The 15,281-nt window shown below is 45.9% G+C and overlaps 2 protein-coding genes across 7 annotated transcripts in view; both read left to right on the plus strand.

Annotated features, from left to right (window-relative positions):
• On the plus strand, positions 1–8,711 carry RNPS1 (RNA binding protein with serine rich domain 1). Of its 2 annotated transcripts, none has more exons than XM_030284563.3 (7): positions 1–104; positions 3,239–3,394; positions 3,670–3,861; positions 5,030–5,132; positions 5,658–5,811; positions 6,275–6,416; positions 7,621–8,711. In XM_030284563.3, coding segments are annotated over exons 1-7 (855 nt in total). In that variant the 5' UTR covers positions 1–102; the 3' UTR covers positions 7,727–8,711. The 2 variants fall into 2 exon arrangements, with proteins under 2 accessions (XP_030140423.1, XP_012431980.1); XM_012576526.5 differs by lacking the exon at positions 1–104 and adding an exon at positions 654–685 and having other exon boundaries at positions 7,621–7,780.
• TELO2 (telomere maintenance 2) overlaps positions 8,525–15,281 on the plus strand; it is a 24,471-nt gene continuing 17,714 nt past the window's right edge. For 4 of the 5 annotated variants that reach the window (XM_030284740.3, XM_002190223.7, XM_032751165.3 and 1 more), the window contains exons 1-8: positions 8,525–9,210; positions 9,700–9,977; positions 10,470–10,538; positions 11,487–11,634; positions 12,015–12,117; positions 12,853–12,921; positions 13,772–13,913; positions 15,116–15,252. In XM_030284740.3, the coding sequence (XP_030140600.2) occupies positions 8,525–9,210; positions 9,700–9,977; positions 10,470–10,538; positions 11,487–11,634; positions 12,015–12,117; positions 12,853–12,921; positions 13,772–13,913; positions 15,116–15,252 (1,632 nt within the window). The remainder of the gene's footprint in view (positions 9,211–9,699; positions 9,978–10,469; positions 10,539–11,486; positions 11,635–12,014; positions 12,118–12,852; positions 12,922–13,771; positions 13,914–15,115; positions 15,253–15,281) is intronic. The other variant, XM_041719232.2, reaches the window with a different exon arrangement.

Genomic DNA, 15,281 nt, shown 5'->3' on the forward strand with positions numbered 1-15,281 from the left:
TCCCGCCCCCGCTGTGACGTCATCACCGCGCGCGGCGCTGCTCCTTCCCGCCCGCCCGCGTCAATCTCGCGCGACGAGCGCGGAGCGGCGGCGGCGCTGAAGATGTGAGTGCGGGGCGGGGGATGCACCATCCGCGTCCATCCGGCCGGGCCGTGGCCTGACCGGCCCCTCCGCCGCGCGGGGCACCGCGGGGAGTGCGCTGGGGCTGCCGAGAGGCGATGGCGGCGCGAGGGTCGAGGATGGGGTCTCAGAGTCGTGGCCAGAGGCGGGGAGGGCAGGGGAGGGAGGGCCGGGGCGGGGCCGGCCGTGGAACCGGGCCCGGGTGTCGGCGGTGCCGCGGCCCGGCCTAGGGGGAGGAGCGTTGTGCGGGCCCGAGGGACGGGTTGCTGTGCTGATCTCGCGGCCCCCTGCCCCACGGGCGCCATACCGGACCCACGGCGGGCGGATCTGGATGCCCCGCGCTTCGCCGGCCGCAGAGCTGGGCCGAACGGCCGTAGTGGGCAGAGAAGTGCCGGGCGCCGAACCCTCTTCACACCTGGAATTCTGCCGGTTTGCAGCTGAAGACCTGGAGCAAACTGTCAGTAAAGAACTCGCCTATAGCCTTAAGGGAAGCCTGAGGGCAGCGACTTTGCTTCTTTTGCAGACAACTGCTGCTCTGAGTGCAGATTATGTCTCTAAAGCAGAAGTATGTGTGAGATGGACGTTTGGTTTGTGTAGATTGCAATTTAGACTTTCTGTTTTGGGGTGGATGCCCCTAAACCAGCTATTTTTTAGAGAGTGAGAGGTTTTTGATTGTAAAGATAAAGCATGTCGTTTAGAAATGCAGTGTTATGTAGCCTTGTGTGAAGACTGTGATTTATTCTTTCCTCATTTTCCACTGAATGCCTGAACTTGTGCAAGTGAAAATGCCCACAAGGTAGGGTGAGGTTTCCAACTAAAGTGAGTTTGGTCAGGGACATTCCTGAGAAAGGATTAAAACCACTGGTTAGTTTGGAGACTGCTTTAATGTAGCATTATTTGGTGAATATTCCGAAGCCATGTGGCTGATCTGCCTGCTAAGTGCCTGTCCTAAGGAGCAGTAAGCAGGGAAACCTGAAAGGAGATTGGAACCAGGTTGGGGTCAGGCTCTTCTCCCAGGCAATGGGCAACAGGACAAAAGGACACAGTCTTAAGATGCACTGGGAGGTTTAGATCAGATCAGACATCAGGAAGAATGTCTTCACAGAAAGGTCAGTTGGGCCCCTGGAAGGGGATGCCCAGGGAGGTTGTGGAGTCACCATCCCTGGAGGTGTTAATGGAAAGACTGGATGCAGCACTGAGTGCTCTGGTCTAGTTGACATGGTGGTGTTGGGTCAGAGATTGGACTTAATGGTCTCAGGTCTGTTCCAATGTCATTGATTCTGTGATTCTATTTCCTGCCTCAGCAGCAGGCTGGGTAACAGCAAACATGCTGGCCTTTATCTGTGTTTCCGTTTCCCTTCTCCCAGAAGGCGTAAAACCAGATCTGACTCTTGAGCACTAGCAGATAGTTTTGTATGCTGATAACATTATGACTTTGATAGTCCACAGGTGCAGGAGGAACTGATGTGTAGGCAGAGATAAACCAAACTTGGCTATGGGATATTTAAAAGAAGAAAAATGGGCTATGGGTAACCTACTTGCAGCCTTCCAGTACCTGAAATGAACCTATAAGAAAGATGGAGTGAGACGTTTTACAAGGGCCCGGAGTGCCAGGAGAAGGGGGAATGGCTTCTCGCTGACAGAGGACAGGTTTATGTTAGAGATTAGAAGAAAATTCTTCCCTGTGAGGATGGTGAGGTCCTGACCCAGGATGCTCAGAGCAGCCCCATCTCTTGAAGTGTTCAAGGCCAGGTTGGAGCAACCTGGTGTAGCAAAGGCCATAGTTGGGGGGTTGGAAAGTGATGAGTTTCAAGGTTTATGCCATCCCAAACCAGTCAGTGATTCTGTGATTTTTATGAAAGGAAAAATCGTAGGTTCCTGGTTTCACATGACCAGAAAACCTGTCTGTTCTGTACCACCCAGCTGGGCTCATGCAGTGACTTTACGATCTGCATGCCCCTCAGACCTTGCACTGGAGAGTCACAGAGCTGGATAGAAATGTCCTAAAGCTGAGTGATATACACAGGTATGCTTGTCTTGGCTCCCTTTGTGATGCTTGTGGGACAGTCCATAACTGCTTTCTTCCTGCCGCTGGTGCTAGAGGAGACATTTCCTTTCCCAGCAGCTTCTGCCAGTGGCACATCTGTGGTGTGGGTTTCCTGTCCTCCATGTAGAAAGGCCATGGGTGTTTCTTGGTTTCTGCAGGAAGCTGGGTTTGTGAATAGTCATTTGTGTTGTTTCTTGCAGTTGGTGTATTAGGGAAAACTGTGAAGCTGAAAATCAGGAAAGCAAGTTTGGCTGTTCAGAAGTAATCTCTTCCCAACCATGCATTTAATTGCAATTCAGAGAATAAAGTAATTGCTAATCAGAAGCACAGAGGGAAAAAGATTGTTTGATGCTGTGAGCTGGAGAAGCTTTTTTCTTGTTCACTGAGTTTGCCTGTGATGCACATGGGGATGGAGATGTTTCCAACATCCTGCATTACAGTGCATATTTGGTGCTGCTACAGATAAGGCTGGCAGCTCCAACACACTTCTACTCATTCCCTGGATGTTTAATTCCTTGGTAGTTGGGAGTGTCACATTCCTTTAAAGGTTATTAAAATGTTAGAGGCTGATCTGTATTGCAGGTTTTAAATAATCCCCATGGAATAATCAAAATGCTACATGTTTATAGATGTTGCAGATTTTGTGATGGATGCAGCCTTATATGGTAGACATCTGGAAGTCAACTAATGCCCAGCATTTCAGTGCTAAATAGAGAGGTGTTAAATCTTTCTCCTTTTGGAGCTAGGGCAAAGAGGGAACTGGTTCTCTTAATCCAGGAGTTAGAAGTGAGATGTGAGACATGGGGCCCATTCTGTTGCTATGGATATCTCTGAAGGGGAAAAGGAGTTACTAGGATTGAAAAGGAAGAGTTTGCTAGAACTTCTTCTAAAGTGTTTGGAATTACCTAATGCTTTAACTCGGCAGTTTCATTGATCCTGAGTTACATTCAAAGTTCAGTGTTTTGTCTTGCAGTCCTGTTCTTTATTTGGGTGTGGGGCTTTTGTTGGCTATGTTGTTTTTTTTGTTTTTTTTTTAATTAAGTGATGCCTTCTGCAATTTGTTGTGAAAAGGGCTCCCTCACCAACCAAGCGCAAGGACAGGTCAGAAGAGAAATCGAAGGACCGGTCCAAGGATAAAGCAGCTGCTAAGGAATTGAGTGAAAAGGATCGTGGTCGGGACAAAACACGCAAAAGACGCAGTGCCTCCAGTGGGAGCAGCAGTACCAGGTGGATACTCTTATGGGAATATCAAATGACAGCATTTTCAGTAATCAGTAGCTTTATTTGTGGTAGTCTTTGGCCTGTTGAAAGCTTGTGTTGTGTTAGTCACTGTGCAGTTTTCTCTAACTTAAGAGGGTTTATATTTTAGGTGTGAATTTCTTTGGTTCTCTGGTGAGCTGTGGAACTTCAGTCACAGTTACTCTCTGTAGTTGTCAGAAGTTTCTCAGACGTTATTTGTCTGGGTATTCCACTAATTTTTATTCTTCTCCCCCTTGAAACAGGTCCCGTTCCAGCTCAACTTCCAGCTCAGGGTCCAGTTCCAGCACTGGTTCTAGCAGTGGCTCAAGTTCCTCTTCTGCCTCGAGCCGCTCTGGGAGCTCCAGCACCTCACGCAGTTCAAGTTCAAGCAGCTCTTCTGGCTCTCCCAGTCCTTCTCGACGGAGACATGACAATAGGAGACGGTCCCGCTCCAAGTGAGTTTTACTTGTCTTCTAGAAATTGCCAGATGTCACGTTAATTCCATGTAGAATACAAGATTGTGATCAAAACAGATTGTTCTCTGAAGACTGTTTGCTTTCTCCATAACTTAGAGATGTGAATTTTGTTACAGTGAGTGGTCTCTGTTTCCTTAGAATTGAAACATACACCCTGTAGGAACAGAGATTAAATATTTAATTTTTAAGAGTTTAAAGATTTTAAATGCTACATTTTTTAGAGGCGATTTTAATCAGTGTTTCCTTAGTAGTATGGGTCTAGATCAGAGCAAAGCTGTTCAATTCCTGTAAACTACAGCCACGACTAACAGAAAATTCAGGGCTAAAACCAGCATATATGTGTACATATTTATATTTATATTCTTATTTATGAAAAATAAAATAGGAAGGAGGGCAGAGGAAACCTCTGTAGGGGTAACATGAGAATCTAGCTATCTTAATGTCTGTACAGTTTTTCCTTTGCATAAGGCGATGAAGGCTGATAAAAATCTGCGTAAGGATGTGTGGGTTTTTAGTATCACTCAATTTATGGACTTTAAGTTTAGGAAGAAGCATAAAGATAAATTTTCCATGTACTGATTTTTTTTACAGATTAAAGTTTCATTCCAGATTTTTTTTTTTTTTAACTGCAAAGGCATTGTGATATGCAGCTAATTTTAAATAGATTTGTTTTCATTTTTGGACCTCTGTAGTGAATGGAAGATACAGAAACACAGATTATTGAATCTGTTAATTTGCCTGATTGTGGTATTTATGTGATCTTTATGGCCTTATTTTGCCTCTCAGTTGTTAAGGCAAAGAATGTTTCTGTGTTTACAACTGGGAAATGCTTTAACTATGACAACAACTTCATAGAAGTGCTTGCCAAATTTTGTCTTTGTTATTCTAGTTGCAGTGAAGTTGAAAAGTTACAAAAAAAACGTTCTCAAATTTCAATAGATTCTAAAGCAAAAGCAGACAAGAAAAATGCAAATCCTGAGGTGTTTCTGAGTGGAACACCCTCACCACCACCCCAACACTGTAACTTCTTCAGGACAAAGATCCCCTTCAATAAAAATTGTACTTTTAATCATGTGATAATGACTGGCTTTAGATTTGTCCTGCATGTTCCCTGGAAACTGTAAATGTTTTCTGTTCTTCAAATCAGGTCCAAACCACCCAAGAGAGATGAAAAGGAGCGGAAGAGGCGGAGTCCATCACCCAGACCCACAAAAGTGCATGTTGGAAGGCTCACTAGAAATGTGACAAAGGTAATAATGGCATGTTCCCATGCAGTCAAGCATTCACGTTCTTCTGTGAGAATGTGTGAGTTGCTTTTTCAAACCTTGGTTACTACAGAGTTGCCAAGGTGTTGCTGTTGGATATTGTTTCTTTGTGTCCAGGTTGATCAGTGAGGAAAATTTTCATGTGATTTTACTGGATCAAATACCATGAAGCCTTCCGAGAAACTGTAGTGCCTAGGAAGTCTGCCTGTTTTGTCAGTATTCCAGACCTTATATCCTGCTGTACTAGAAAGAAAATTGTAGAACTTGGGAGAACATCTGAAATTACCTTGGAGGCATAAAGGATATTGGGGAGTTTTTCATAAAGGATCTACAGAGAGCTGGGTTGGCTTGAGTTGTCTTTGCTAGAATGTAGTTTAAAGTCTTCAGAGGTAAAAGGTTTAGGCTGCTGAAGAATTATGTGCTGTGGATTTACTGCTCTGTGCCAGCCAGCCCTGGCTGGCGAGTGTGCTCTGTATTCATAAGGCTTGCTCTCTTTCTCTCTCTCTGCAGGATCACATAATGGAAATCTTTTCCACTTATGGAAAGATTAAAATGATCGACATGCCCGTTGACAGGTTAAACCCACACCTCTCCAAAGGTTATGCTTACGTGGAGTTTGAAAACCCAGATGATGCTGAGAAAGCCCTGAAACACATGGATGGAGGTAGGTACTGACCTGCAAGGAGCCTGTGGGCTTTACAAAAGCTTCAGAGTTAAATGGATTTGATCAGAAAATGAGTTAGAGGTGATAGGGAGTCTTTGGTGAACGGATGTAAAGTACTGTCAGTTTACAGCCCAGATGGCTTTTGTGAGGTTCAGGGCAGATCCAGGAAATCACGGGACTATTAAAACTAATAATTTTTTCCAAACAGTGAAAAAATAATTTTAAGCTTATGTGAAAACTTTTCCAGGTTTACATCTGAACTGCACTTTGATGGGATTAGATAAAGAAGTCTAGTCGGTGTGTGGACTTTGTCAGAATAGCCCCTGAGCAGAGTGTGGAGCTCTGTGGGCTGATCCCACTTCAGTTGCTTGTGACAAAGCAGTGAGTTGCAGTAATATGATGTGTGTATATGTTAGTGTTGAAAAATACTTATTTCTCCCTGTTTCTTTGATGCCCTAAAAAGGCCAGATTGATGGTCAGGAGATCACGGCCACAGCTGTGCTGGCACCACGGCCTCGACCACCCCCCAGACGCTTCAGCCCCCCGAGGAGGATGCTGCCACCACCGCCGATGTGGCGCAGGTCCCCCCCTCGCATGAGGAGGAGGTGAGAGCTGGGACAGCGCTTTTCTTTCTCAGTAGCGACTCGTTATCGCTGAAAGACTTGGCATGGGGAAAATCCTGTTGGACTTCACTTTCCCATGCCAAGTGACAGAGATTTTGGACATTGGTTGAACCTGGGTTGCAGTTCCTAACTCATTAGCTCCAGGGTGCCTGCTCTGGTCTGCGCCCTGAGCACAGTCTCTGGGAAAGGTCTCATCCTTCCCAGCCTGTTCCCAGGAGTGCCTTCTACATAAAGGCTTCAAGATGAAGTGGGAACAGACTTTGGCTGACAGAACACTAGTGGCAGGCCGTGCCAGTTTCTTGTTTGTTTGGAAGCCCTTGTACCTCCCTCCCTTATTTCTGAATGGGCACATGACCAAAAAGCAGTCCTGTGTCAGGTGAGTGGAGTACACTGGCCCCAAGGTGTGATCTGATAGTTGTGCAACTTGGAGCTGCCTGATTGTAATCAGGTACATTCTGAGTCTTCAGTATTAACGTGTTTTCAGAATTTCTTACTTGTCAGTAATAACTTGATTGCTAAATAACTTTCAGCCACAGGTTTAAAAATGAGCAGTAATTACTGTGGCATAAGATGTAGGAGGCTTCTTGGTGCTCCTTTAAACACACCTTTTGCTGAGATCTCAAAGATGCAGGTTTGCCATTCTCTCCTCCTTTGTTATCTTTCCTACTCCAACTTTTACTGTCCTGATAGCTCTGCTAGTATTCTGTGCCTGGAAGCTCGGTGTCATAGCAGTAGTTACACTGATAAGACTGTTGGTTGTAGTACTGAGAAACTTGAAGCTAAACTGCTTCTGGAGCAAGCTTCCTCTAAGGAGCTTCCTTGTAATTTGAAAGGATTTGGATAAATCCTTCCCTGAATATCACTCTTTCAGGAGTCAAAGATGACTTCAGGTGAAGGAGCATCTTACATATGATCTGAGCTCATTTTCGTTGAGGAAGAAGATAAGTTTCTTGTCTGTTCAGGTATTAATAATTTTTTCTGGTTCCTTAAGCAGAGGGAGGATAGCCAGAATAGTCCTGCTATGTCCTCTATGGAACTGTGTCGTGCTCAAGTTCTTTTCTCGTGGTGTGTGAGGGATTTTGGCATGATGCAGGGAGTGTTTTTAAAAAGTTGGTAGCTGAGCTGACCAATTACTTGAACCTGTTGCTTGTCTCCTAAAAGAAACTTTCTCCTCATTCCCTGCCAGGTCCCGCTCTCCTCGGCGCAGATCCCCTGTTCGCCGGCGGTCCCGATCCAGGTCTCCCGGGCGAAGGCGCCATCGCAGCCGCTCCAGCTCAAACTCCTCAAGATAAAGCAAAAGGACTGGACAGCTTTTTACTTTTTAACTTAAATCCCATCAGATGGAATACTGTACCTTTTTTTTATAATGAATCTGGGTGGGGAGGAGTGAAAGATAATCCTGGCAGTGAAGGCAATGTAAGAGGAGAGAACAGCAGTTCTTGGCCAGTAACCTCTACTGTGAGGCTTCTGGATTCCTGGCATTGAATTGAAATTATTTAAAAATTGCTTTGATTTTAAAGCCTGCAAAAACATCTTTTCCAGATAGAGGGAGGGAAAGATGTTTCAGCCTCTCTTTCTCCAGTTAGCAGCTGCTGCTTGGTGATTTGTAAATGTTTAGCACACTGTACAGACCAGCATGTAAATCTTGAGCTAGTTCAGAACCCCAGTGAGTAAGACAGTGAGCCACATACGTTGATCTCCAGGCTAGCACAGGATTTTATCAGGGCAGCTGGAGCCCAGACCTGCCTGAGACTTAATTCAATACAGAATTGTTGCTTTATTTGAGTTCCCCTGGATGGTTAGTTTCTGCAGAGCAAGCTCTTCTGTAAGGCTTACACCAGGCAATCCCCACAGAAACAATGGTCCAGCCCAGTGAACATGACGCTATTATAGAGAAGAAGCTGGAAAGCCTATGAAGTGTTCTGTAGCTGCCCCCATAAGTGATTTCTTTCACTTTTTCATTGAGGGTGTTGGTAAAAACTTCCTACTCAGCCTACAGTGAAACAGTGTGAGTGCTTTTACAAATACCAAATGAGTAACTGAGTACCAACCCCTTGGAAACTGCAAAGCAGAGAGGGAGGCTTGAAGGCATGATACTGGCTAGAATAACTGGGGTTCACACAGGGAAAGGCAAAGAACTTACCACCCGTTGTACAGTCAATACTATACAGATTTGTTTTTGTTTTTTGTTTTGTATAACTTTGTATCCTTTTGGGCCGTGTTGTGTTTGTACCCGTGTACACAAGCAGTTACTGAATAAAGCAGTAGGGATGAGAAGGGCTGTGCCGGTCGCTGCCTCGCGGTGCGCGGGGCGGGGCTGCGGGGCGCGGCGGCGCGGGGCCTGCGCGAGGGGCGGGGCTGTGCCCGTCCGGGGCTGTGCCCGTGCGGGGCCGCCGCCGCCGCTCTCTGGCGCCGCGCGAGGCCGGCGGAAGCGCGGCCGCTGCGCTCCCCGCGGCGCCATGGCGGCGGCGGCGGCGGCACCGCGGCCGGGACTCGCTCTCGAGCCGGGGCTGGAGTCCGTCCTACGGGAGGCCGTGGCGACTCCGGGCCGGGACGGGTTGGCGGCGGCGGTGGGCGCGGTACGCGCCGCTCTGGCGGCAGCGGGCGGCCCAGCCGCCCTTGGGGAGCGGGAGCGGGCGCTGTTGGGCGCCTTCCTGCGCAGGCTGGCCTGGGCACCTGGATGGGCGCGGCCCGAGGGCCTATGGCAGCGCTGTTTCCTGGAGGGCCCACCCGGCCTTGTCCTCTGCGTCTTGCTGGAGGCCCTTGGCTCTGCAGGGTCAGTCCGGCTCCCGGGGCAGGCGGGCGGGGATCCCCAGGGCTGGTCTCGGCGCGCAGCAGGGATATTTGGGGGTGCAGTTCAGCTGGGCTGAAGTGCGCAGGGGGACGGAGATCTCTGTGAGCACGGGCAACCCTTCCCCCGCCCTGTGTGCCTTCAGACCCCACGCGATGCTGTGCATCCTGCAGACACAGAGCTGTATCAGTCCTGATTGTTGAAGGTCCTGAATATTTGGAGCTGAGGAAGCTGCAGATGAAAAGATACTAAAATAGTGTTGGTGGGGTTTTTTTTGGTTTTTTGTTTGTTTGTATGTCTGGTTTGGTTTTTTTTTTTTTTTTTGTGGCTTTTGGTTTTTTTTGGTTTTTTTTTAATCCAGTGTAACAGAGCAGAGGCATTTCAGTAATGATACCATAATAGAAAAGCACTAGCACGCAAAGCTTATTTTTACCATTTAAAAGAGGCAGGAACTTAAAAGTTATTTTCTTCCAGCTCTGGCCTTGACCCAAGGGATGTAGTTGGGGTCCTGGAGCAGTTCCTGCAGCAGGACCGGTTGTCAGCATTACTGTGGGAGGTCTGTCAGCCGCAGGCACAGGCAGGCTGCCTGGAACTGCAGGGTGGCCTTCTCAACAAGATCGTCTGTTTGCCCGAGCATGTGAGCAATAAACTCCAGGGGAAAAACCCAGCAGTGTTCTTCCCGCAGAACTACTTCCCTCTCTTGGGTCATGCAGTTCTCCAGGTGCTAGAGAAGATCTCTGACTCTCTGCGGGGTAAGGCTGCAAAGATGGCTGTACTGTAAGGTCGCGTTTTCTGAAGAATTGTTTTGAGCATGGACCCCATGGCTGCTGCTTGAAATACAGATGATAACTGAGGCCTTTTGGAATCCACCGAAAACCTCAATCTTCTAAGCAATTAGACAGCATTGTCTGTTGCTAAAGCTTGGTTGTGGTCACTTGGTGTCTGCTGAAGGAATTGTTTGAGAGGTATGAGTGGTACTGAATCAACCAGTGGCATTGCTACCCATGGCATCACGTTAAAGTGGGACTGAGTTGCTTTAGCCTTCTGCCTGTCACTGTAACTAATACTGAACAATGGTTTATGCCTGAAGGCAGGTAATGGAGGGAGGAGGAGATGGTGCTTGAAGAGAAAAAGTCTGTGTTTTCAGAATTCAGGACTTTTGGAAGTCTCTGCACCTCCTCCTGAAGGTTGGTTGGAGGATGCTGGTGCCATGCTTACTTAAGTTCACATCTGTTTTATCCCAGGTGGCTTGGACTGCTCCATCTCTTTTGTTTCTCATGTCCTGGGGAAAGTGTGCTTTCATGGATGGCAAAGTGAGTGTTTTACTATGCTCTTTTGGGGAGGGGGAAAGTGTTTTAGTGTATTAGCATGGGAGGATGACTGTGATGATCAATGGAAGGAATGGGAGACCAGTGATTTAATTTGGAGCTGTTCCGAGTTGAGCTGTGCAGGCTGCTCATCTATGTCTGGTAGATATATCTTGTGGGAGCAGCTGTTGGTCTGGCATTGCTTAGAACTTCGAAGCTACTGAATGCACTAGTTAACTGGGGAAGAAGAAGAAGAAGAAGGAAGATTTTCTGGCTTTTTCCTGGGATGAAGAATTCTGGCTGAGGATGAAGAATCCTTAGGCTGCTTAGGGTGGTTCTTACCAGTCAGTTCTGCATTTCTTGTTTGAGCATGAACAAAGGGGAGCAAAAGAGCTGGGGAAGGATCTGAAGCATAAGTGTGATGAGGAGCAGCTGGGGGGGCTCAGCATGGAGAAAAGAAGTCTTAGAGGGGACCTTCTCACTCCACAACTCCCTGACAGGAGGGTGCTGCCAGGTGGTGGTCAGGCTCTACTCCTAGGGAGCTAGGGACAGGACAAGAAGAAATGGCTGCAGACTGTGCTGGGAGATTTAGATTAGATATTAAGGAAAACTTCTTTGCGGAAAGCGTGGTCAGTCATTGGAACAGGCTGCCCAGTGTAGTGGTGCAGTCACTAAATTAATGGAGGGATTTAAAAGTCATATGGATGTGGCATATGTGGACATGGTTTAGTATTGGCCTTGGCAGTGCTGGGTTATAGTTGGACTCAATGGTCTTACCTAAATGATTCCATGATTGTAGTCGTATTTCTACTTCAGGAAAAATTTACAACTTCAAACTGTACATTGTATTTTTTTTTCATCTTGTGAAGATCTTGAAATTCTCAGGTTAGTCTCAAATGCCATTGTGCCAGTCCTGCCCATCTGGGGTATTTACTCTTTTCTCTTGTGCTTCAGAGGAAATTCTGGGAGTTTTGGTGCCCCGCCTGACAGACCTCACCAAGTCAGACTGCATCTGGCAGAGGATATGCTGGCAGTTGGTGGAATGTGTGCCAGACCGCTGGATGGAAGCAGTGGTCCTTGGTTTTGTGCAGCTAGCACCCGGGTAAGAACTCTGCTTTTTCTCTGATCCACAGCAAAGGCAGGAATTGTCACAAATACTTGCAGAATTGGTCTCTGAAAGGTGCTGTGTTTGTGTAGATGGTTTTTTACACTGCCATTTCCTAAAAGACTCAAGGGATAAAGTAGTTGATTGTTGCCTCTTAGGGACTACCTATACCACTTCTTAAGTATCTACATCATGACATGCAGTGGAAAAACAAGAAAAACAAGTGAAAGCATTCTTTGCCATTACTGGCTCACTATCCGAGTTTAGAAGTATTCTAGAGACTTAGTTGCAAATAGTTGCTCTCAGATTTTCCTATGATTAAGAGCAGCATGACAGCAATAACATGTATTCCTGCTGTTTTATTGTTGTCTTGTTAGGGCAAATGTCTTGTCCAGATTGCTGGGTAACCTGGTTGTGAAGAACAAGAAGGCTCAGTTTGTCGTGGCACAGAAGATGCTGCTCTTGCAATATGGTCACACGGTGAGGACTCTGTGGGGAACAGCAGTGTAGTAGTGCCAGGTTTTCCCTGGTGCCAATTTTTAGCTGAGCTCTTACTCTATCTGAGTAAGGTTTAACTCTTCATTCGAAAATGAGACCTCAGTCTCCCCGCATTTGTGCAGCTGTAACAGAGTGGGAATGGTGAACAGTAGCTTTGACAGCATGGGATTCATGTGCTCCCTCAGGGTTAATGGTGATTAGCGAAATTACTGTACTCCTCTGGAACCAAGTGATTATTTGTACACAGTTTCAGAATTCTGGGGAGCTGAAGGCATTAAATTATTTTAGAATCTGAAACAGGAGATTGAAACATCCAGGATCAACCCTCGGGGATAAGAATTGGATTAAAGACATGAGACAAGGACCGTTGGATTTTTTCCTGTGCGCCTAAGTTTGTCATGGGGTGTTAGGAACTGTATTGTGGTTTGTGATGCTGTTGTGAGAGATGTTCTTTAAACTTCATGAGTTCTATGTTTGCCTGTGACTGTGCTGGTTTTGTTGGTAAAACACTGTATTTCTGTCATGTTTTTCTATATATCTCATCAGCAATTGCATATGTGCGCTTGCTTGTTTTTTAAAATTCATTTACTTTTCTGTCTCTGTTGTCAATGAGTCCCTTAGAATGAAATTTAATGTAGTAGATAAAAACAGTCACTTGTCATTTGTGGATGACAGCTTTATGACCAGTTGAAGCAGGAGTTGTGTTTTTCCTTGCAGACAGCAGTGCTGCAGAACCTCCTTGGCTACCTGTCCCTGGACAGCATCCGGCGCACCTTGTTGCTCAGGGTAAGGTTCACTGAGTCGCTGATGAGGTGTCTGATGGGGAACATTCTGCTCTGTGTGTGTCTGGGGGTACAGAATTTTAGTTCTTCTCTCAGACTTTCTGGTTGCTGTTCATGAGAGTGAGGAAAGCCCAGCTATATCACGTGAGCTGTGATAAATGAATCAAAGCTTTCTGCACTGTTGGCATTAATTTTTCATATTTAATTGGTAAATCGTCTTCCAAGTAGCAAAACTAGCGAGGCTTGGGTTCTGACAGATGTCCCATGTCCTCTGTCCTTCTCAGCTTCCTCAGTAACCCAGTTTATGTGGCTGGGCACATGGCAACAAGGGATCAAACTGGTGCACAGTTGTCTGTTTACCAAATGGTTGATATTTCAGAATCTCTCTCATGCACATTTTCCTCAGTGGGGATGGCAGATATTCTGCCTCTCTAAGTCAGCAGTGTAATGAAACTTTTGTGAAATCTGTATATCTGGAAATCCCTACCATTTTTTCCCCACTGTTTACATGTTCTAAAATGGTCTGGAAGGACTGACAGTTATCTAAAATTGGACTAAAAACAGATAAAACCTTATCATATCTTACTGTTTCTTGATAAAAATACATATTGTTTTGTATATAATATTTATTAAGGAGAAATAAACATCACTTTTAAATTAAAAAAACACATTATATTTAACAATATCTTAAATGAAAGTGCCGTTCTTGGGTGGTCAAACACAGTACATTTTGGGCCCTGAAATACAAAATTTCTATTTTTTTCCCTCTTTGTAGGGAAACTAAAAATATGGTTCAAAAATTACCTCTGTATAGAAAAGATCCATTTCAGACCAACCTGAGTTCTCTGGTGTAGGTGCTGCAGGAGCTGTTGGAGACCTGGAGCAGCAGCAGTGCTGTGAAACACTCCCCAGCTGAGCAGCAGCTGTACATTAGCAAGGCCATCCTCATCTGCCTCTCCCACCTGAAGGAGCCTGAAATTGCTAGCTGCAGACAAGGTGAGGCTATGTGAGAAGTGAGGCTTAGATTTGTTTTAGCAGTGTTTTACTACGTGTAGAAAAATATCTTGTTTTGGTCTGTGGATAAGCAGAATTGTCCCATATTCACCTTGGCAAATGAGATGATAACCTGCTGGAGTCCTCTTAAGCATTGATGTGATAGAATTCCAAGTGCATAACTTTAGGTTCTGGAATTGAAGAAGGTCTATCTTTGCCTTAAGGTTCTTACCTGAGTTGTCGTTTAAAAACCCTGAAGTTTTATCACAGGAAAACAAGGACTGACTCTGGGTCTAGTGAGAGGAATGGTGTGATTTGTAATGCACCTTGTTTGTAATGTAGTGCACCTTGGGGCACAGGTGCAGCTCCAGAGAGGCAGGGAAGGTAACTGGGGGTAAAAAGCTGTTAGCTTGGTTTCTGACCGTCCATGGGCACTCCTCAGTGAGAACGTTAGTCACTGGCATGGACCTCCAGTTCTGTGCTCACACAGTGCATGGCATGCTGGGGTCCTGGCCCAACATCTCTGTTTCTGTTGAAATTAAAAAAAATATATCTGTAAAACGCCTAGAATTACTTATGTGTGTGTGACATGGGGGATGTGAAGGTTCACTTCAAGACTTGCTCATCTGTTTCATTCTAGAATTAATTGTTCTTTAAGTGAATAAGCAACTTGATACATATTACAAGTTCTGTAGTTTTATAGTAATTTTTTTGTCTGACAGCCGTTGGAAGGATAAGCTTTCTGAGATGAAGGATGTCAGTCGAACAGCAGTAAGCCTGCCTGGTGAAGCTGGCAGCCAGTATTCCCTGAGTGCTGAGAAATACTTGTGTTATCTGCCTGTTTGAGCTTATCCAAAGTTAGGCAGATATCTGTCTCTATGTGATTGTAGTGGTCAGAATTTGTAATGTCCTCAAAACATAACATTTATTTAAGTGACTCTGAAACACTCTAAAACCAAACTAAAGATTGGCTTGACTTACCATCCTTTTTTGTTTCAGTGAAAACCAAAATATTGCAAATGTTTTGTTGACTTTGTACGCCCATGGGAGGGTGTGGGTTTGCATCACTGACACTGCAGGGAGGGAAGCTTTTCTATCGTGTGGTGAGTTGGCAAAGTTGCCCTCAGGGAAGCACATAAAGATAGGTGTTTCTGCCACTGTTTCAGAATTTCAAACATGCACTGTTTGCTGGTTGTTTGTTTCAGAGCTTCTGACAAGCATGATGGAGGGTGTGAAATGCCACTTGGAGAGCAGTCTGCCACCACTACGGCGTCTGGGCATGGTGGTGGCAGAGAGCATCAGCCTGAACATAAACACTGAGGGGCCTGTCCTGAAGTTTGAGGTGAAGATTTCACTGAAACTTATGACTGC

Source organism: Taeniopygia guttata, chromosome 14 (genome assembly GCF_048771995.1).
Source record: "Taeniopygia guttata chromosome 14, bTaeGut7.mat, whole genome shotgun sequence".
Classification (NCBI taxonomy): domain Eukaryota; kingdom Metazoa; phylum Chordata; class Aves; order Passeriformes; family Estrildidae; genus Taeniopygia; species Taeniopygia guttata.